Here is a 22,730-nt window from a genome sequence, read left to right as displayed (position 1 = left end):
CCTTTATGTCTCTTCCTTGCCTTTGTTGCTCCTCCCTCATTGCTTTTTGCTCTTCTCTTATTTCTTGGAGAATGATGGAGTGCTCATGATGTTCCACCCTTAGTTGCTTCCAATATTCGTGTGGAGGATAACTTATCCCCTGAGGTATCTCAGGGATCTCTTAATTTGCAGCCACATGTTCTAACCAACTGAGCTATTCCAGCTTACATGAGTTATTCCATCTCCCAAGACTCAGAGGTGGAAGCTTTTTGTCTTCCCTTTGAGGTTTCTCTGGCTTTAGGTGCCATTAATGGTAATGGAAAAGCAAAAAGCTATGCTTTTACCACACCAAACTTAAAATTTGCTCGTCCTCGAGCAAAAAAAAAGAAAAGAAAAGTAGAAGAAGAAGAAGAAAATATGGTAGAGAGGGAGAAGAGAGGGTTCGGCTATGTGGGAGAATGTGGTTTGTGGTGTGTGAAAATGTAAAAGAAAGAATGGTATTTATAGGGAGAGGGGGGGGGGAGGGAGTTCGGCCATTTTGGGTGGGAATGGGTGGGTATTGATTTTGAATTTGATGGAGGTAGGTGGGGTTTATGGGGAAGAGGGGTTTGATGTGAATGGTGAATGGGGTAATTGGGAAGAGGAATTGAGGTGATTGGTGAAGGGTGTTGGGAAGTGTGACATTGAGAATGAGATTTGGATTAGGAGAGTGTGATTAGGATTAAAAGGAATGTGGTAGGTGGGGATCCTGTGGGGTCCACAGATCCTGAGGTGGGGATCCTGTGGGGTCCACAGATCCTGAGGTGAAAAGAAATACCATTCCTTCACCCTATAGGCGTGTAAATTGCCTTCATGCACCATTCTGGCGTTCAAACGCCCATTGGTGCATGTTCTGGGCGTTAAACGCCCATGTAATGCTTGTTTCTGGCGTTGAACGCCAGTTTCAAGCTTGTTTCTGGCGTTCAGCGCCAGATTGTCCTCTGTGTGCGCATCCTGGCGTTAAACGCCAGGATGTAGCTTGTTTTGGGCGTTCAGCGCCAGAAAGATGCTCTGTTCTGGCGTTGAACGCCAGCCAGATGCATCTTCTGGGCGTTGAACGCCGGCCCGTGCGTCCTCCAGGGTGAAAAATTTTTTTCTTCAGTTTTTGACTCTGTTTTTAATTTTTTTGATTTTTTTCGTGACTCCTCATGATCATGTACCTAATTCAACACAAAAATAACACCAAAACAAAATAAAATAAAATTAGATAAATAAAATTGGGTTGCCTCCCAACAAGCGCTTCTTTAATGTCAATAGCTTGACAGTGGCTCTCATGGAGCCACAAGGTGATCAGGTCAACTTAAGTGTGGTATTCCCAACACCAAACTTAGAGTTTGGATATGGGGTTTGGACACCAAACTTAGAGTTTGGTTGTGGCTTCACAACACCAAACTTAGAGTTTGACTGTGTGGGCTCTTCTTGACTCTGAACTGAGAGAAGTTCTTCATGCTTACTCTCTTTTGTCACAGAGGGATGGCCATGTGCCTGAAACACAAGGTAGTCCCCATTCAATTGAAGGACTAACTCACCTCTGTTGACATCTATCACAGCTCCTGCTGTGGCTAGGAAAGGTCTTCCTAGGGTGATGCATTCATCCTCTTCCTTCCTAGTGTCTAGGATTATGAAATCAGTAGGGATGTAAAGGCCTTCAACCCTTACTAGCACGTCCTCCACTATTCCATAAGCTTGTCTTATGGACTTGTCTGCCAATTGTAATGAGAACAAGGCAGGTTGTACCTCAATGATCCCCAGCTTCTCCATTACAGAGAGTGGCATAAGATTTATCCCTGACCCAAGATCACATAGAGCTTTTTCAAAGCTCATGGTGCCAATGGTGCAAGGTATTAAGAATTTGCCAGGATCTTGTTTCTTTTGAGGTAGAGTCCTCTGAATCCAAGTATCTAGTTCACTAATGAGCAAGGGAGGTTCACTTTCCCAGGTCTCATTACCAAACAGCTTGGCATTCAGCTTCATGATAGCTCCTAAGTATTGAGCAACTTGCTCTCCAGTCATATCTTCATTCTCTTCAGAGGATGAATATTCTTCAGAGCTCATGAATGGCAGAAGGAGATTTAAAGGAATCTCTATGGTCTCTAGATGAGCCTCAGATTCCTCTGGATCCTTAATAGGAAACTCCTTCTTGCTTGAGGAACGTCCCAGGAGGTCTTCCTCACTAGGATTTTCGTCCTCCTCCTCCTTGGTGCATTCGGCCACTTTGATTAAATCAATGGCCTTGCACTCTCCTTTTGGATTTTCTTCTGTATTACTTGGGAGAGTACTGGGAGGAGTGTCAATGACTTTCTTACTCAGCTGGCCCACTTGTGCCTCCAAATTTCTAATGGAGGATCTTGTTTCATTCATGAAACTGAAGGTGGCCTTTGACAGATCAGAGACAATATTAGCTAAATTAGAATTATTTTGTTCAGAATTCTCTGTCTGTTGCTGAGAAGATGATGGATATGGCTTACTATTATTCAGCCTATTGCGTCCACCATTGTTAAAACCTTGTTGAGGTTTTTGTTGATCCTTCCATGAGAAATTTGGATGATTTATCCATGATGAGTTATAGGTGTTTCCATAAGGTTCACCTAAGTAATTAACCTCTGCCATGGCAGGGTTTTCAGGATCATAAGCTTCTTCAGAAGCTGCCTCTCTAGTACTGTTGGATGCATATTGCAATCCATTCAGATTTTGAGAGATCATGTTGACCTGTTGAGTCAACACCTTGTTCTGAGCCAGTATGGCATTCAGGGTATCAATTTCAAGAACTCCTTTCTTCTGAGGTACCCCATTATTCACGGAATTCCTCTCAGAGGTGTACATAAACTGGTTGTTTGAAACCATGTCAATGAGTTCTTGAGCCTCTTCAGGCGTTTTCTTCAGGTGAATAGATCCACCTGCAGAATGGTCTAGTGACATTTTCGAAAACTCAGAGAGACCATAATAGAATATATCTAATATGGTCCATTCTGAAAACATGTCAGATGGACATCTCTTGGTCAGCTGCTTGTATCTTTCCCAAGCTTCATAGAGGGATTCACCATCTTTTTGTTTGAAGGTTTGAACATCCACTCTCAGCTTGCTCAGCTTTTGAGGAGGAAAGAATTTATCTAAGAATGCAGTGACAAGCTTATCCCATGAGTCCAGGCTATCCTTGGGTTGTGAATCCAACCATACTCTAGCTCTGTCTCTTACAGCAAAAGGGAAAAGCAAGAGTCTGTAGACTTCAGGATTAACTCCATTCGTCTTTACAGTGTCACAGATCTGCAAGAACTCAGTTAAAAACTGATAGGGATCTTCAGATGGAAGTCCATAAAACTTGCAGTTTTGTTGCATTAAAGCAACTAGTTGAGGCTTAAGCTCAAAGTTATTAGCTCCAATGGCAGGAATGGAGATGCTTCTTCCATCAAATTTGGACGTTGGCTTTGTGAAGTCACCAAGCATTCTCCTTGCATTATTATTATTATTTTCTTCTGCCATCTCTTTCTCTTGTTCGAAATTTTCTAAAAGGTTGCTTCTGTATTGTTGTATTTTAGCTTCTCTTAATTTTCTCTTCAGAGTCCTTTCAGGTTCTGGATCAATTTCAACAAGAGTGCCCTTATCCCTGTTCCTGCTCATATGAAAGAGAAGAAAACAAGAAAAGAAAAAGGAATCCTCTATGTCACAGTATAGAGATTCCTTTATGTTAGTAGAAGAAGAAAGGGGTAGGAGAAGAGGGGTAGACAAAGAATGTAATGTAATGGAAGAAACACAACTGTGAGGATGGCAGAGATGTGAGATGAGATATTAGGATATGAATGAAGAGAGGTGAAGAGAAGTGTTAGTAATTAAATAATTAAATAGAAGAAGAAAAGAGGAGGGAGATTTCGAAAATAATTTTGAAAAAGAAGTTAGTGATTTTCGAAAATTAAAGATAATAGTAATTAAAAATAAAATTTGAAATAATTAGTTAATTAAAAGAATTTTTGAAAAAGAGTGAGATATTTTCGAAAATAGAAGAGAGAGAAGTAGTTAGGTGGTTTTGAAAAAGATAAGAAACAAACACAAAGTTAGTTAGTTGATTGAAAAAGATTTGAAATCAAAATTTTAAAAGATAGGAAGATAAGAAGTTAGATAAGATATTTTGAAATCAAATTTTGAAAAAGATAAAATTTTTGAAAAAGATCAAATAAAAGATAAAAAAGATTTAATTCAAAAATTTTGAAATTATTTACTTCACTAACAAGAAACTACAAGATAAGATTCTAGAATTTAAAGATTGAACCTTTCTTAACAAGAAAGTAACAAACTTCAAATTTTTGAACCAATCACATTAATTATTAGTGAATTTTCGAAAATTATATTTAAAGATAAGAAAAAGATTTTGAAAATAAATTAGAAAATATTTTTGAAATTTTCGAAAATTATAAAAAAAATGAAAAAGATATGATTTTTGAAAAAGATTTTGAAAGATAAGATTTTTAAAATTGAAATTTTGACTTGACTTGTAAGAAACAACTAGTTTTGAAAATTTTTGACCAAGTCAACCCAAAATTTCGAAAATTTGGAGGGAAACAAGGAAAGATATTTTTTTAATTTTTGAATTTTTAATTATGAAAGAGAAAAACAACAAAAATATTTTATGCATGAAATTTTTGGATCAAAACAATGAATGCATGCAAGAATGCTATGAATGTCAAGATGAACACCAAGAACACTTTGAAGATTATGATGAACATCAAGAACATAATTTTGAAAAATTTTTAATGCAAAGAAAACATGCAAGACACCAAACTTAGAAATCTTTAATGCATGGAAAATATGAATGCAAAAGTGCACAAGAAAAACAACAAAAGACACAAACAAGAAATCATCAAGATCAAACAAGAAGACTTGTCAAGAACAACTTGAAGATCATGAAGAACACTATGAATGCATGAGATTTTCGAAAAAATGCAAGAAAAATTTTTAAAGCATGCAATTGACACCAAACTTAAAATTAACACAAGGTTCAAACAAGAAACACAAAATATTTTTGATTTTTATGATTTTCTAATTTTTTTGGATTTTTATTACTATTTTTCGAAAATAAAGTTTAAAAACACGAAAAATAAAAGAAAAATTTTGAAAAGATTTTGACAAGAAAATTACCTAATCTGAGCAACAAGATGAACCGTCAGTTGTCCATACTCGAACAATCCCCGGCAACGGCGCCAAAACTTGGTGGACGAAATTGTGATCACTTGTTATTTTGTTTATAAAGGATGTATACTCTTATGGCACTGTTTATTTTCTTCACAACTCCGTTCAACTAACCAGCAAGTGTACTGGGTCGTCCAAGTAATAACCTTACGTGAGTAAGGGTCGAATCCACAGAGATTGTTGGTATGAAGCAAGCTATAGTCACCTTGTAAATCTCAGTCAGGAGGATTAAAGGTTTATGGGTTTGAAAATATAAAAAGAAAATACATAATCAAAGGGAATAATAGAAGGGATAGAAATACTTATGTAGATTCATTGGTAGGAATTTCAGATAAGCGGAATGGAGGTGCTGTAGAGCTCACGGACGCCTGCTCTCCTACTCCTTCTACTCAATCCTTCTTAATCCTTTCCATGGCAAGCTTTGTATAGGGGTTCACCATCAGCTGTGGCTACTTTCATCCTCTCGGGGAAATATCCTATGCGGCTGTCACTCGCACAGCTAACCAGTCTGGAGGCATCACCCATGGCTGATGGCTACATCCCATCCTCGCAGTGAAAGCTAATGCTCACGCACTCTGTCACAGTACGGCCAATCACCGGTTGGTTCCCGCTTCCTACTGGAATAGAATCCCTCTTTTGCGTCTGTCACTGACGCCCAGCAGGTTGCAAGTTTGAAGCACGTCACAGTCATTCATTACCGGAATCCTACTCGGAATACCACAGACAAGGTGAGACTTTCCGGATTCCCAGGATCCTACTCGGAACACCACAGACAAGGTTGGACTTTCCGGATCCTCATAAATGCCGCCATCTATCTAGCTTATACCACGAAGATTCTGTTGGGGAATCTAAGAGATACACATTCAAGCTTGTGTTGCATGTAGAACGGAAGTGGTTGTCAATCACGCGCGTTCATCAGTGAGAATAATAATGAGGGTTATTTACTCATCACATTCATCATGTTCTTGGGTACGAATGAATATCTTGGAATAAGAATAAGATAGAGACCGAATAAAAGAAAATAGAACTTCATTAATCTTTGAGGTACAGCAGAGCTCCACACCCTTAATCTATGGTGTGCAGAAACTCCACCGTTGAAAATACATAAGTAAGAGGTTCAGGCATGGCCGAATGGCCAGCCCCCTAAAACGTGATCAATGATCTCCTAAGATGAAGAATAAAACAAAACTGAGACCAAAGATGTCTAATACAATAGATAAGTGTCCTATATATACTAGACTAGCTACTAGGGTTTACATGAGTAAGTAATTGATGCATAAATTCACTTCCGGGGCCCACTTGGTGTGTGTTTGGGCTGAGCTTGATCAATCCACGTGTAGAGGCATTTCTTGGCGTTAAACTTCAGGTTATGACGTGTTTTGGGCGTTCAACTCCGAATCATGACATTTTTCTGGCGTTTTACTCCAGACAGCAGCATGAACTTGGCGTTTAACGCCAAGTTACGTCGTCATTCTTCGAATAAAGTATGGACTATTATATATTGCTGGAAATCCCTGGATGTCTACTTTCCAACGCCGTTGAGAGCGCGCCATTTGGAGTTCTGTAGCTCCAGAAAATCCATTTCGAGTGCAGGGAGGTCAGAATCCAACAGCATCAGCAGTCCTTTTTCAGAGTTTTGCTCAAATCCCTCAATTTCAGTCAGAATTTACCTGAAATCACAGAAAAACACACAAACTCATAGTAAAGTCCAGAAATGTGAATTTAACATAAAAACTAATGAAAACATCCCTAAAAGTAGCTTGAACTTACTAAAAACTACCTAAAAACAATGCCAAAAAGCGTATAAATTATCCGCTCATCAGTTGCCCTTAGTTTCAACACTTTCATGATAGTGCTTGGGCTAAAATCTACTTCAGTTCCCCGTACATAACTCTTGCAAGTTGAAGCTTGATTCATTTCTATCCTTGGGGTGTTAGTGTAGAATTCCCATATAATGTTTGCATTGATCCTGGTAATTGGTGAAATGAGCTCTTCCCACCTCCTCTTTCTAATCTTAGCGTTCATTTCTTGGCAATCTTCATCCTCCAAGAGAAGTGGAACTTCTGGATATATCTTTTTATCTCTCATCCATCCCCATTGTGTTTGATGGTACCACGTTTTGAATCTCCATTGATCAATTCAGGGACACTTTCTTCGTTCATGGGTTCTTTTCCTTTCCTCCGTTTGGTTCTTGAAGAAGAGGCCATACTTGGTCTTTTTGAGGTTATGGTTGTATGTGGAAGGAGGTTAAGGTTTCGGCATATTTTTGGAAGAAGAGATTTGTGAAGTTGAGAATATATGATGAGTAATGATGAAGGGAATGGAGGTTGGATAGTTAGAATGCAAGGAGTGTACAACTTCTTCGGTTATGTACATGGCTAGGTGGTGTTTTGTAATCATTTATTTAAACAATGAAGGGTTAGGATGCAAGTGGATATCTTGTAAATCTAAGGTGTGCATGCAAAGTTGAATAAGGACAAAGCTTGCCTCCTCAAGGGTTTTCAACGTACTCTTCCCAAGGATGTGCAGAACCACCTCTTGAAGCATGTGATGCATTCTTGTCCTCATGCTATGTCCTTCCTTGTCTTGTCCCTTTCATTGAATATTCTCTTGACCACCTAACCATCACTACAAGACAGCAAGAATAACTATATTTAAATAAGGGCAAGAGAAAGAGAAAAGAAATAAATGTAAACTATCATTCCTTATGCTAGATCAACCGTGATTTCTTCATGCATTGCCACGGGTGACACCAAACTTAATGTTTGGTCCTATGGTCCAAGATATTACTTCTTTAAACCATTGTTCTTTTGAAATTCCTACTTTGTTTTTGGTTAAATCTTTCATAAGGAATGCTTTATTAGATTGCCTTCTAACAATTATAGTTATTGTTAAACCTCCATGATATTCAAAACTTAAAAGACCATTAACTTTCATGACTTGTTCCCGTAAATTATTTAGTGTAACCCGTGGGTACACCAAACTTAGAATTCAATCATATACCCTTCAATGCCATGAATAATTGTCAAGTTTGTCCACAAAAGTCTGAAATCATATTGGTGCAACAAATATTATTTATATTGAAATATTAAAGACAAGAAAATTAAATCATGGGTTGCCTCCCATGGAGCGCTCGTTTACTGTCACTAGCTTGACATTGAACCCTTCTTTTATGGTGGTTGATAACTGTAGTGCCTCAGCTTGTCCCCTCTGACTGTGAGCTTCTTCTTTGTCCCTTGGTGCTCGATTTTCACATGCTCAAGAGAGAGCACTTTGTTCGTAATCTTGTGCTTCTTGCTGTTGGTATACTAATTGTACCTTGTCATTTTTAGAGAATCCTTCAGTTGGGATTTTTTTGTTCTTCCACCCTTTGTGAGCCTTTTTCTTGTTTTTCTTCCTTTTTCTTGTTAACCTTTCTTCCTTGACAGCAGCTTTGGTTGTGGTACCTTCCTTCTTGTTTATCATCCTGATTCCTTTTTGAGTTCCTTCTCCTCTTTGCACATGCTCATTCTTCTGCTCCCCTGTGTTGTTGGTTGCTTGCCTTGGAAAACAGTCACTGACTACCTTGCTTCCTTCTTCACTAATTTGTGGTTCTGGAAATACTTTCAGGATAATGCTTTCCTCATGCATCCTGAGAGTTAATTCTCCTTGCTCTACGTCTATGATAGCCCTAACAGTGGCCAAGAAAGGTCTCCCAAGTATGATGGAATCACTTTCATCCGTATCTGAATCTAAAACCACAAAGTCCGCAGGATATATGAATTTGTCCACCTTGACTAGAAGGTTTTCAATCACACCCCTGGGATGTACTATTGACTGATCCACCAATTCTAATGACATCTGTATTGGTTTCACCTTCTCTATGCCAAGCTTTTTCACTAAAGAGGATGGGATCAGATTTATGCTTACTCCTAAATCACACATCCCCTTGCCGATAAATAGACTTCCAATGGTGCAAGGTGATGACAAGTCATCTTAGCCTAGTTTTACTAGTCTTTTTCTTTACTTTTATTTAGTTTTATGCACTTTCTTAAGCCACAAGTAAGCCTTTTGGGTTGAATTTCATATCATCTTTGCCTCAGTCAATCATGTGGAAAATGATGCATTTTCATGAGGTTTTGTGCTATATTTCATATATTTTGGAAGAGAAATAATCTCATGATTTGAAGCACAACTTTGATGTTTTTGATTGATTGATGACAGGTGAAGCAAGGATTGGAAGAAGGTTACAAAAAGTTGAAGAACACCCTGGAGAGAAGCCAACGTTTGAGCCAACGTTTGACCTCAAACTTTGAGGCAAACGTTGGCTGAAGAAGAAGCTCCAGGGGAGGCCAACGTTGGAGCCAACGTTTGACCTCAAACTTTGAGGCAAACGTTGGCGCCACAGAGAGCAAAATTGGCACTCCTGGAAGGTGAAGTTTGTGCCAACGTTTGACCTCAAACGTTGAGGCAAACGTTGGCACCTAAGAGAAGGCAGAGCAAGCTTTTGGAAGCGACGTTTGAGCCAACGTTTGACCTCAAACGTTGGGTCAAACGTTGGCTACATCTTGGGCTATTAGGAGCATGGAAGAATCCCCTGATTGATGAGCTAATTGAGCCACGTTTGCGCCAACGTTTGACCTCAAACGTTGGGCCAAACGTTGGCTAAAAAGAATGCATGGGGGATCCACGTTTGAGCTCACGTTTGACCTCAAACGTTGAGCCAAACGTGGATGACAGCAACAAATGGCTCTGCATGATCATTCACTCGGCAACGTTTGAGTCAACGTTTAACCTCAAACGTTGGCTCAAACGTGAAAGTCACTCAGCCCGGTTCACAAGTGGATTTCTTTCCAACACCAAGAGCAAGCAACAGAGGCCTAATTCAACCCAATTCCATCAAGGCCAAGGCCCAATTGAAGGCTCTAGGATCATGTGAAGAAAGTGTATAAATAGCTTAGGATTTGAAGTTTTAGAGGAGCTTTTTGATTTGTGGAGCTTTGCCTTCGGAGTTTTCACTGAGAGTTTTTAGAGAGCTCATTTTGCATTCTTAGAGAGTTTCTGGGAGGAGAATTGAATTCTCTTCCCCTGGGTTTTCTTATTTACTTTCCTGCAAAGCATTATCTGAGTCTTGGGTGTGGAGAATTGAGGAAATTCTGTCTCAATCTCACCTTGAGATCTCTTCCTGTTTTGATTTACTGCACTCTTGAGATATTGAGATTTGAATTTAGTTCTTCTTCTATTTGATTTCAATTTCTTTGCAATTGAATTGTGGTTTTGATCTAGGAAGGCATTGAGATCTAGACTTGGTTATCTAGTCTCTTGGGTCCTGAGATCTAGAGTTTTCATTTTAAATTTCTCTTCTACTTTTCTGTTTAATTTTACTTTCCTTATCTAAATTCTGCAAATCCACTTCCCGATCCCCTTTATAATTCAAGCCATTTACATTTCTTGCACTTTAAGTTTCTGCAATTTACATTACTTGCACTTTAAGATTCAGCTCTTTTTCTTTTTATCCCCTTTAATTTCCTGCAAATCACCCACTCCCCTTTACATTCCATGCAATTTATATTCTGTCAACACAAATTCACACAATCAACACTTGTTTGCTTGACTAATTCAACCACTAAACTAAAATTGCTCAATCCTTCAATCCCTGTGGGATCGACCTCACTCATGTGAGTTATTATTACTTGATGCGACCCGGTACACTTGCCGGTGAGTTTTGTGTCGGATCGTTTTCCGCACATCAAGTTTTTGGCGCCATTGCCGGGGATTGAATAGATTGACAATGAGTAAGTAAGGTGGTAGTTTAGATCAAGCACTTTTTCTTTAATTTTGACTAACCCACTAACTGTTTGAAGATTTGCCTCTATTAACACACTAACTGTTTGAGGTTTTGTCTCAATTAACTACACTCAATTTTTCAAAAAAAAAATACCACTGTGTATTCCTTGTGATTGATTTGTATGTCACAGGAAAGAAGAGAATCAGAGGAAAGGCTGTTATTATAAGAGGGATTTCTGAGAAGGAAGAACATCACGACATGAAGCCGCAACTCATTACACTAATCAAGAGCAATTGCTCCTATGGTGGGAATCCATTAGAGGATCCTAAACAGCACATATCTGTCTTTCTGAGGACATGTGATGCTGTCAACTCCGATTGTGCAAATCAAGATGCCTATAAGCTCTTGTTATTCCCCTTCTCACTAAGGGATGAAGCGGCACATTGGCTTGAAACTTTTCCCCAAGGAAGTATCACTAGTTGGGATGATTTGGTTGCCAAATTTCTAGCCAAATTCTCCTCATCCCAACAAAACAGCAAGATGAAAGAGGGAATACATCCATTCATACAAGGAGAGGAAGAACCATTGTTCAAAGCATGGGAAAGATACAAGAAAGCAAATGAAAAAGTGGGTTTCCAAGCGTTCTATGAAGGATTAACCCCAGAAACAAGAAGAGTGGTGGATTACTTCTCAGATGAAATACTCAAAGCAACAGCAGCTGGCCAAGGAACTGCAGAATTCAATGACAAGAGAGCCAATAACCAATACTTATTTGAGACACTACAGAATGCAACTTCAGAAAAGGAGATAATGAATCTTGAAGGAATGAAGGTAGTCATAAATAAAAGCAAACAGCTACACCAGCAAACTCAGCAACAATTGGAATCAATAGCTAGACAAATTGATTTCCTACATTCTACCACAGTGAATGCACAATTTCCACCATGGAAGCCACATTCTTATATAAGAATGGGGGAGCACCAACATCAAGAACAGAGAAGTTCCAACATAGGCAAACCCATGATCACAAGCAACCAAAATCACTCTAGCAGGCCCCAATACCAGTCTCAGAATGATGTGTACATCCCACCCTGGAGAATTAAACCCAACTGGAAGGAGGGTGAAAACCAAAATCAAAGACAAAGGGACTTTAACCACAACAACCCCAATTTCCCAAACCTACAAACATACCCCCATATCAACAATAATCACACACAACCCCAACACACACCCTTTCAAGCCCTTCCTACCTCACCATTCAACCAAAATGACTTTCATCGGCCACCACAATTGACACAGCCACAACCACTTCCAACCTTTCAAAGAATCGATGCTCCAGAAATACTGATGGAAAGGTTCATGAAAATTCAAGAAATGATGGCAATAGAGCAGGAAGAAATAAAGAAACATCAAGAGATGATAAGCAAGAACCAAGAGGACTCACTCGGAAGACTTGAAAGGCAGATGGAACAACTGGTTCAAAACCTTGCTGAATTAGGTGAGAAAAAGGGAATTCTGAACCCAAAGAGCCATGAGAAAGATGTTGGGTTGAAAGAGAAGGAAGTCGAGAAGGAAAGTAAGAAGTTGACGGAAAGAGAAACAGAGGAGAGGAAGCCCATAGCAAAAGAAGGAAACCAAAGGCAACAGAAGCCTCAACTTCCATGAGCACAGAATGAAGAATGTCAAGCTAGTGACAATAAAAGAGCGCTTGTTGGGAGGCAACCCAACCGGAGGTAACCATCTTTTTATATCGAATTCAATAAAAAGGTTAATTAGTTTTATCTATATTGCAAGAAGCTAAGTTTGGTGTTACACACCAAAACAATTTAAAGGAAAATGAAGGATTCTAAGTTTGGTGTTCCACCAAAATCCCATCATAAAACACACTCTCACTTTCTGCATAATGCTAGCTTCAAGCATTTAGACAAACTCATTAACTATTCTGCTGTTTTCAGTTTTACTCATACGGCCAATTTGATGCATGAGAATTATTGGCAAGGTACTAAGTTTGGTGTTCACACACCAAAGTAAGTTCAAAAGCCCACAAATAAATCATGCAAGCTAACCATCTTTCAAGTGCTTGGGGAACAAGCAACTTTCAAAGTTTATTGTAGGCAGTTATTTGAATCTAATGAAGGATTAAGCACCATCAACCAAAGAGACAAAGAGGGATGCAAAGATCAACAATGGTGCTGAGAAGGAGTGAAGCAAGTAAACTCCAACAACAGGTTGTATTGTTAAGTGACTGTCTTATATTCAAAATTGTTATGATTGAAAGTGATATTGTATCCCTGTTTAGTATAATTTCCTTGTAGTCAATAACTAAGATGATTGGTATATCATAGCACCATATGCTTAAAATTTTGCTTGCACCCATGGTTTGAAAAAAATACGAATAGAAAGCATTTCTTTGAAGAGAAGGATTGAGGAATCAAAAATTTATTGTGAGGTAAGCAAAAGATTAAGGAAAGTGGTGGTTCTGGTTGTAAGAATGTGTATTGAGGTTGCATGTTTGTGAAAACCTGCATGGGAGCTCATAGGCAGGAAATAGAATTCAAAGAAGTATTGTGGAGATTCTCAGACATCCTTTGATCCAAGAAGCGAAAAAAAATATAATAATTTTGAATAAAATAAAAAGGGAAAGAATGAGAAAGCTGAAGGCTCTGAGTACCAATGGCAATTTATTTGCTAAGTGCTTGTGGTGTTTATGTATCGAGCCAAATGCTTGAAAACAAAACACTTAGAAGTCAAGGCTAGGCTCAAGTACAAAAGTACTCCCTTATGACCCAAGGCTCTGAGCATCAATTACTAGGCAGGAAAGAAGAAAACTCAAAGAGTTAGTATCCTAGTAAATGCTTGTGGTCGAGATGTGTCAAGGAGAGAGGCTTGAGCAAGTAAATCCTTTGGGGTGCTTTAACACCTAATACCTTAAAACCAACTGGTTTAGGAGTATTGATTGAAAGCTTATCTAAAAAGCCGCTTTGAGACAGGACACTTAGAGTCGAGGCCAAAACACAGAAATCATAAGCTGCTTCAAGGTGATTATCTATAAAGAGATCTCCACAATATCATTTGGGTGAAATTCCTAAGACCTAAGACTTCCAAGATGTAGGGACTAGTAAACACTGAAGCCCTTGCATAAACATATGATTTAGAGTTCATCCCACTGTCAATTAATCACTTCACTCACAGAGCATTGAACGTCATTCTTCAATCTATTCTAAACTAAAAGAAGTGTTAAGCATAAATTCTTTTCTTGCTTGAGGACAAGCAAGTTTTAAGTTTGGTGTTGTGATGACAAGTCATCTTAGCCTAGTTTTACTAGTCTTTTTCTTTACTTTTATTTAGTTTTATGCACTTTCTTAAGCCACAAGTAAGCCTTTTGGGTTGAATTTCATATCATCTTTGCCTCAGTCAATCATGTATAAAATGATGCATTTTCATGAGGTTTTGTGCTATATTTATCATATATTTTGGAAGAGAAATAATCTCATGATTTGAAGCACAACTTTGATGTTTTTGATTGATTGATGACAGGTGAAGCAAGGATTGGAAGAAGGTTACAAAAAGTTGAAGAACACCCTGGAGAGAAGCCAACATTTGAGCCAACGTTTGACCTCAAACTTTGAGGCAAACGTTGGCGCCACAGAGAGCAAAATTGGCACTCCTGGAAGGTGAAGTTTGCACCAACGTTTGACCTCAAACGTTGAGGCAAACGTTGGCACCTAAGAGAAGGCAGAGCAAGCTTTTGGAAGCGACGTTTGAGCCAACGTTTGACCTCAAACGTTGGGTCAAACGTTGGCTACATCTTGGGCTATTAGGAGCATGGAAGAATCCCCTGATTGATGAGCTAATTGAGCCACGTTTGCGCCAACGTTTGACCTCAAACGTTGGGCCAAACGTTGGCTAAAAAGAATGCATGGGGGATCCACGTTTGAGCTCACGTTTGACCTCAAACGTTGAGCCAAACGTGGATGACAGCAACAAATGGCTCTGCATGATCATTCACTCGGAAACGTTTGAGTCAACGTTTAACCTCAAACGTTGGCTCAAACGTGAAAGTCACTCAGCCCGGTTCACAAGTGGATTTCTTCCCAACACCAAGAGCAAGAAACAGAGGCCTAATTCAACCCAATTCCATCAAGGCCAAGGCCCAATTGAAGGCTCTAGGATCATGTGAAGAAAGTGTATAAATAGCTTAGGATTTGAAGTTTTAGAGGAGCTTTTTGATTTGTGGAGCTTTGCCTTCGGAGTTTTCACTGAGAGTTTTTAGAGAGCTCATTTTGCATTCTTAGAGAGTTTCTGGGAGGAGAATTGAATTCTCTTCCCCTGGGTTTTCTTATTTACTTTCTTGCAAAGCATTATCTGAGTCTTGGGTGTGGAGAATTGAGGAAATTCTGTCTCAATCTCACCTTGAGATCTCTTCCTATTTTGATTTACTGCACTCTTGAGATATTGAGATTTGAATTTAGTTCTTCTTCTGTTTGATTTCAATTTCTTTTGCAATTGAATTGTGGTTTTGATCTAGGAAGGCATTGAGATCTAGACTTGGTTATCTAGTCTCTTGGGTCCTGAGATCTAGAGTTTTCATTTTAAATTTCTCTTCTACTTTTCTGTTTAATTTTACTTTCCTTATCTAAATTCTGCAAATCCACTTCCCGATCCCCTTTATAATTCAAGCCATTTACATTTCTTGCACTTTAAGTTTCTGCAATTTACATTACTTGCACTTTAAGATTCAGCTCTTTTTCTTTTTATCCCCTTTAATTTCCTGCAAATCACCCACTCCCCTTTACATTCCATGCAATTTATATTCTGTCAACACAAATTCACACAATCAACACTTGTTTGCTTGACTAATTCAACCACTAAACTAAAATTGCTCAATCCTTCAATCCCTGTGGGATCGACCTCACTCATGTGAGTTATTATTACTTGATGCGACCCGGTACACTTGCCGGTGAGTTTTGTGTCGGATCGTTTTCCGCACATCACAAGGTAAGAAGAAACTCCCTGGATCTTTCAACTTGGGAGGGAGTCCTTTTCTGATGAGTGCACTGCATTCTTCAGTGAGAAGTACAGTCTCCTTCTCCAGCCAGCTTCTTTTCTTGTTGATGAGTTCCTTCAAGAACTTGGCATATAAGGGCATCTGTTCCAATGCCTCAGCCAGGGCAATGTTGATTTCCAGCTTCTTGAAAGTTTCCAGGAATTTGCGGAAGTGTTGATCTTTGGTTTCTTTGCTGAACCTCTGTGGATATGGCAGTGGAGGGTTTAGGTTCTTCTCCTTTTTCTTCTGTTGTCCTTGAATTGCTTCTTCTTCTTTCTTGTGTGTATTGGTTGGCTGGTCTTCTTCTTCTTTGGGGTTCTCTGTGTTCTTGTTTGGCACCATATCTTGATCATTGTCTTCCTCTGCATTTGTTGGCTTTTTGCTGCTCTCCACTTGTTTCCTTGTAGTGTCATTGTTGCTCACCAATGTTCTCCCACTCCTTAACTGTATCGCCTTACACTCTTCCTTAGGATTTGGAATTGTGTCACTTGGCAGGGAGCTTGATGGTCTCTCTGTTGCGAAGTGTTTAGAGAGTTGGCCTATTTGTCTTTCCATGTTCTTGATGGAAGCTTCTTGATTTTTGGCCGTCATTTCTTGATGTTTCCACAGCTTGTCTATCAAGGTTTCCAGGTTAGTGATTCTTTGAGATTCTGGAGATGCTTGTGGTTGGTTGTGAGATGTGGGTGGTTGATGATAGGTATTTTGGTTGATGGATTGGTTATGGGTTGGATAATGGTTAGAGTTGGGGTAAGTGTTTTGTGGTTTTCTGAATGAATTTTGGTTGTTGTTTTGCTGGTTGTTCCTTGGGATATTTTGGGTTGTGTTTCTTTGCCATGGTTGTTGGCCTTGGTTATGGTTATCTCCCCATCTAAGGTTGGGGTGGTTCTTCCAGGAGGGGTTGTAGGTCTCACCATAAACTTCATTCTGACCAGAATTTTGGTTATGCATGTATTGCACTTGCTCCTGTTGTTGCTCTTCTTGGCTTTCTTCATTCTGCACCCATACAGTTGATGGTTGGCTTGTGTTCACAGCTGCTACTTGAAGGCTGTCAATTCTTCTGGCCATTTGTTCAAACTGTTGTTGAATTTGTTGTTGCATCATCTTGTTTTGAGCCAAAATGGAATCCACTCCTTCCAGTTCTAGTACCCCCTTTCTCCGTGATGGTTGGCGGGTTCTTTGATGAGCAAAGAAGTATTGATTGTTGGCCACCATGTCCACAAGATTCTGGGCTTCTTCAGCAGTTTTCATCAGTTGTAATGAACCTCCAGCAGAGTGATCTAATGCCTCTTGAGATTTCAACGTCAAGCCTTCATAGAAATTCTGCAGCACATCCCATTCATTGAACATTTCTGGGGGACACTTTCTGATTAGAGCTTTGTATCTCTCCCATGCTTCATACAAGGATTCGGCATCTAATTGGGTGAATTTTCGCACCTCAGTTTTCAGCCTGACGATCCTTTGGGGTGGGTAGAATTTGGCTAAAAATTTAGTAACCAAATCGTCCCAACTAGTGATGCTTCCTTTGGGAAAAGTTTCAAGCCATTGTGCAGCCTTATCCCTTAACGAAAATGGGAATAACAGGAGCTTGTATGTTTCAGGATTCACGCTATTGGATTTGACAGTGTCACAAATCCTTAAGAAGGTAGATAAATGCTGATTGGGATCTTCCAATGGGCTTCCTCCATAGGAACAATTGTTCTGGACAAGTGTAATGAGTTGCGGTTTTAGCTCAAAGTTGTTTGCATTGACATTGGGAGTGAGGATGCTACTCCCACAGTGTCTTGGATTTGCAAATGTGTATGAGGCCAAACCCTCATCTGTGGTGGATTATTGTTGTTGTTAGCTGCTCCCCCTGGTGGATTGGGATTAGATGAATCTCCTTCCATTTCGTGATATTCTTCTTCAGATTCTTCCTCTCCAACGATACCTTTCCCTCTTTCAGCTCTTCTTATTCTCCTGAGAGTCCTCTGATCAGCTTCAGATAGAATAGAAATAGCTCTCCCTGTACCTGACATACAAACAGGACAAGAGAAACACACAACCAGTGATACTTCACTCTATTGCTAGAATGAAGTTTTAGTTAGCTTAAGCAAAAATTCAAACAGTTAGTGGGTTAGTCAAAATTAAAGAAAAAGTGCTTGATCTAAACTACCACCTTACTTAATCATTGTCAATCTATTCAATCCCCGGCAACGGCGCCAAAAACTTGATGTGCGGAAAACGATCCGACACAAAACTCACCGGCAAGTGCACCGGGTCGCATCAAGTAATAATAACTCACGGGAGTGAGGTCGATCCCACAGGGATTGAAGGATTGAGCAATTTTAGTTTAGTGGTTGATTTAGTCAAGCGAATCAAGATTTGGTTGAGTGATTTGTGATTTGCAGAATTTAAATTGCATGGAAAGTAAAAGGAATGGGTAAATTGCATGAAATTAAAGAGAACTGAAATTTAAAGTGCTGAATCTTAAAGTGCAAGAAATTAAATGGCAGAAACTTAGAACGCAAGAAATGTAAATTGCAGAATCATAAATTGCAAAAAATGTAAATGACTTGAATTATAAAGGGAACTGGGAATTGGATTTGCAGAAATTAAACAAGGAAAAGTAAATTGCAACAAACAGAGAAATAGAAGATGACTTGGATTGAATCGGATCTTAGAACAGAAATGTAAATGAGATTGAAAAGCATTAAACAGGGAATGTAAAATTTGAAATTCAAATCTCAGGACCCAAGAGACTAGATAACCAAGTCTAGATCTCAACGCCTTCCTAGATCCAACAAAAACAATTGCAAAGTAAATGAGGAATTGTAAATTGCAAAGAAAGTAGAAGAAGAAGCAATTAACAGAAACGGAAATTCAATTATGCAGTAAAATGAAACAGAGAGATCTTAGGATGAGATTGAAACAGAATTCCTTCAATTCTCCAACCAAAGATCCAAGACAATTGTAATTGAAATTAAAAGCAAGAAAACTGAGAGGAAGGGAATTCAATTCTCCTTTCCCGAGACTTAGAAATTAAAATTCACTCAACACCAAAAGCTCTCCGAAAACTCTCAATGAAAACTAAAGGAAAAAAAACTCTCTAAAACTTCAAATCCTAAGCTATTTATACACTTTCTTTACATGATCCTAGAGCCTTCAATTGGGCCTTGGCCTTGATGGAATTGGGTTGAATTAGGCCTCTGTTGCTTGCTCTTGGTGTTGGAAAGAAATCCACTTGTGAACCGGGCCATGTAACTTTCACGTTTGAGCCAACGTTTGAGGTCAAACGTTGACTCAAACGTTGCTTGAGTGAAATTATGCAGCAGCCCATTCTTGCTGTCATCCACGTTTGGCTCAACGTTTGAGGTCAAACGTGAGCTCAAATGTGGATCTCCCTGATGTGCGGAAAACGATCCGATACAAAACTCACCGGCAAGTGTACCGGGTCGCATCAAGTAATAATAACTCACATGAGTGAGGTCGATCCCACAGGGATTGAAGGATTGAGCAATTTTAGTTTGGTGGTTGAATTAGTCAAGCAAACAAGTGTTGATTGTGTGAGATTGTGTTGACAGGAATTAAATTACAGAAAATGTAAAGGGGAGTGGGTGATTTGCAGGAAATTAAAGGGAACAAAAAGAAAAAGAGCTGAATCTTAAAGTGCAAGTAATGTAAATTGCAGAAGCTTAAAGTGCAAGAAATATAAATGACTTGAAAAATAAAAGCGGAATGGGAATTGGATCTGCAGGAATTAAACAAGGAAATTAAAATGGAAACCAATAGATCTCAGGACCCAAGAGACTAGATAACTAAGTCTAGATCTCAATGCCTTCCTAGATCCAAATTCAGAGAACAGTTGCAAGAGAATTAAAGATCAAGCAGTGGAATAAAGGGATTCAAAAATAAATTTCTCAAATGTGCAGTAGCTCAAAACAGAGAGAGATCTCAAGGTGAGATTGAGACAGAATTTCCTCAATTCTTCAACACCCAAGACTCAAGTACAGCTTTGCAGAAAAGAAAACAATAAAACCCAGAGGAAGAGAATTCAATTCCCCTCCCAGAAAATCTCTCAAATCACAAGTATATTCTCCAAACTCCTTCGCAAAAATCCCAATTCAAAAAGCTCCTTAAAACTTTAAATCCTAAGCTATTTATACACTTTCTTCTAATGATCTTCAAGCCTTGAATTGGGCCTTGGCCTTGATGGAATTGGGTTGATAGTGGCCTCTGTTGATTGCTCTTGGTGTTGGAAAGAAATCCACTTGTGAACCGGCCATGCAAGTCTCACGTTTGAGCCAACGTTTGAAGTCAAACGTTAACTCAAACGTTGCTGAGTAAAATAATGCATCAGGCCTCACAATGCTGTCATCCACATTTGGCTCAACGTTTGAGGTCAAACGTGAGCTCAAACGTGGATCCCCCATGCCTTCTTTTAGCCAACGTTTGGCCCAACGTTTGAGGTCAAACATTGGCGCAAACGTGGCCCAATTAGCTCATCAATCAGGGGGTTCTTCCATGCTCCTTTTTGCCAAAATGTAGCCAACGTTTGACCTCACGTTTGAGGTCAAACATTGGCTCAAACGTCGCTGCCAGAAGCTCAATCTTTCTTCTTTTAGGTGCCAACGTTTGCCTCAACGTTTGAGGTCAAACGTTGGCGCAAACGTTGCCTTCTCCTGCTTCTTTTCTTAGCCACCACTTACTATTATTTGACTTCTAGCTAGCAATGAACCATCTTACTTCATGTTTCAAACATTTCTTTTATTGAATTAAAAAAGATACAGGGGACAGAACATGCATTTAGTTAAGTGAAAGTAAACACACAAGCACACACTTAGACTAGCTTACTTGTTGCAAAGAGTGATTCTACTTGTACTAAATGAACACTTTAGCAAGACATAAGTCAAAACATTTCTCAACAGCAAGAGTTAAGTATAGATACAACCTTTTGGTTTGCAGTCCTCTTGTCCTTCCTTCTGTTGTGCTCCTTTTGAGTTATGATACATAATATCTTCAAATGGTTGTTAGTTCCCTGCACAATTCTCAAAAGTTGCTTGCTTCTCAAGCCCTTAGGTAACTGGTTAGTATGCATGAATTGAATGTGGCTTTTGGATTTAATTTGGTGTGGGAACACCAAACTTAATTCCTTGCCACTTCCTTTGATGCAACAGATTAACTATATGTAAAATCTTGTGTCCTTGCTAAAGGTTATAAAACTAAAACTAGAAAGCAATTAAATGGTTGAATGATTTGTCTGATTGCTTGGAGCTAGCTTTGTTCTGGAAGTGAGAATGTGCTTTTAAGTGAGATTTTGGTGAAACACCAAACTTAGGATGCTTCATTCTCTCTTAATTTGTTTTGGTGTGGAACACCAAACTTAGCTCCTTGCGATACATATCAATTATTCAACCTTTTTATTGAAAAAGCTATGAAAAGAAAACTACCTCATGTTGGGTTGCCTCCCAACAAGCGCTCTTTTAATGTCACTAGCTTGACATCCTTCATTCTTTGATCATGGAGGTTGAAAATCATAGTGCCTCAGCTTTTCTCCTCTTACTGTGAACTTCCTTCCAGTCTCCTCTTTGATGATCTCTAGGTGTTCAAGTGAAAGGACTCGGTTCACAGTGTAGTATTCGGATGATTGTGGGGACACCTTCATTGGTTGGGTGTTTAACACTACTTTATCCCCTGGTGAAAAGCCTTCAGTAGGGATCTTCTTGTTTCTCCACCCTCTTGGCCTCTTCTTCTTTTCTTTCTCAAAAGATACTCCCTGCCTTGGTGGTTCCTTATCTGAGATGTTGAATTTCTCATCTGGAAGTTTTGGATCTAGTTCCTCCTTGATTTCTTTGGTCTGTTGCACCATCTCTACTTCTTTCAAGCATGGATTTGGAAGTCTTGGAGCTAACTCATTGACTACCTCCTTCAAACTTTGATCTCTGGCCTTATCCTCCGTACACTCTTCTTCTTGAGTGGGCTCATGTGGGGTTTTAAACACATGGAATGCTAGGTGCTCATCATGCACTCTCAGCAACAATTCCCCTTTTTCACATCTATCAGTGCTCTGCCCGTAGCAAGAAAAGGCTCCCTAGGATGATGGGGGTGTTAGGGTCCTCCTCCATATCCAGAATGACAAAATCAGCTGGGAGAAGAAATTTTCCCACTTTTACCAGCACATTCTCTACAACTCCAACTGCTTGCTGGATGGATTTGTCAGCCATTTGAAGGAGTATTCGTGTGGATTTCAGCTCACAAATTCGAAGTTTCCTCATTAGAGACAAAGGCATCAAGTTTATGCTTGCACCAAGGTCACAGAATGACTTTTCAATTGTTATGTCTCCTATAGTGCAAGGTATATAAAAACTCCCAGGATCATCTTTCTTCTCCGGTAACTCTCTTTGGAGAATAGCACTACATTCCTTTGTCATCTCAACAATTTGTCCTTCTTTTAGGGACTTTTCTTTGTCAGCACTTCCTTCATAAATTTGGCATACACTGGCATCTGTTCAAGTGCTTCTAAGAAAGGAATATTGATGCTGAGGGTCTTGAATATGTCCAGGAACTTTGAGTATTGATTATCCTCATTCTCTTTTTTGAACCTCTGAGGGTATGGAAGTTTGGGGATATGTGGCTTCACCCTTTCCTTCTTCTCTTGTAGTTGTGTTTCAAGAATGTCCTTATCTCTCTTTGAGCTTTTTGCATTCTTGATTTTCTGATCCTCTTCACTTCTCTCTTCTG

At 39.3% G+C, this 22,730-nt stretch overlaps 1 protein-coding gene across 1 annotated transcript; it reads right to left on the bottom strand.

Annotated features, from left to right (window-relative positions):
* Nucleotides 1-22,048: 22,048 nt before the first annotated feature.
* On the bottom strand, nucleotides 22,049-22,420 carry LOC130960143 (uncharacterized). The gene has a single exon (XM_057885453.1). It carries the CDS (start codon nucleotides 22,418-22,420, stop codon nucleotides 22,049-22,051), a length of 372 nt encoding a protein of 123 aa, XP_057741436.1.
* Between the last annotated feature and the right edge of the window lie 310 nt (nucleotides 22,421-22,730).

The sequence above is a fragment of the Arachis stenosperma genome, unplaced genomic scaffold (assembly GCF_014773155.1).
Source record: "Arachis stenosperma cultivar V10309 unplaced genomic scaffold, arast.V10309.gnm1.PFL2 arast.V10309.gnm1.Scaffold_100078, whole genome shotgun sequence".
NCBI classification, from domain to species: domain Eukaryota; kingdom Viridiplantae; phylum Streptophyta; class Magnoliopsida; order Fabales; family Fabaceae; genus Arachis; species Arachis stenosperma.
This window is presented reverse-complemented; position numbering and strand designations above follow the sequence as displayed.

Bases quoted from the DNA above. Each gene is read 5' to 3' on its own strand.
- LOC130960143 (XM_057885453.1), bottom strand. From the start codon at position 22,420: ATGACAAAGGAATGTAGTGCTATTCTCCAAAGAGAGTTACCGGAGAAG.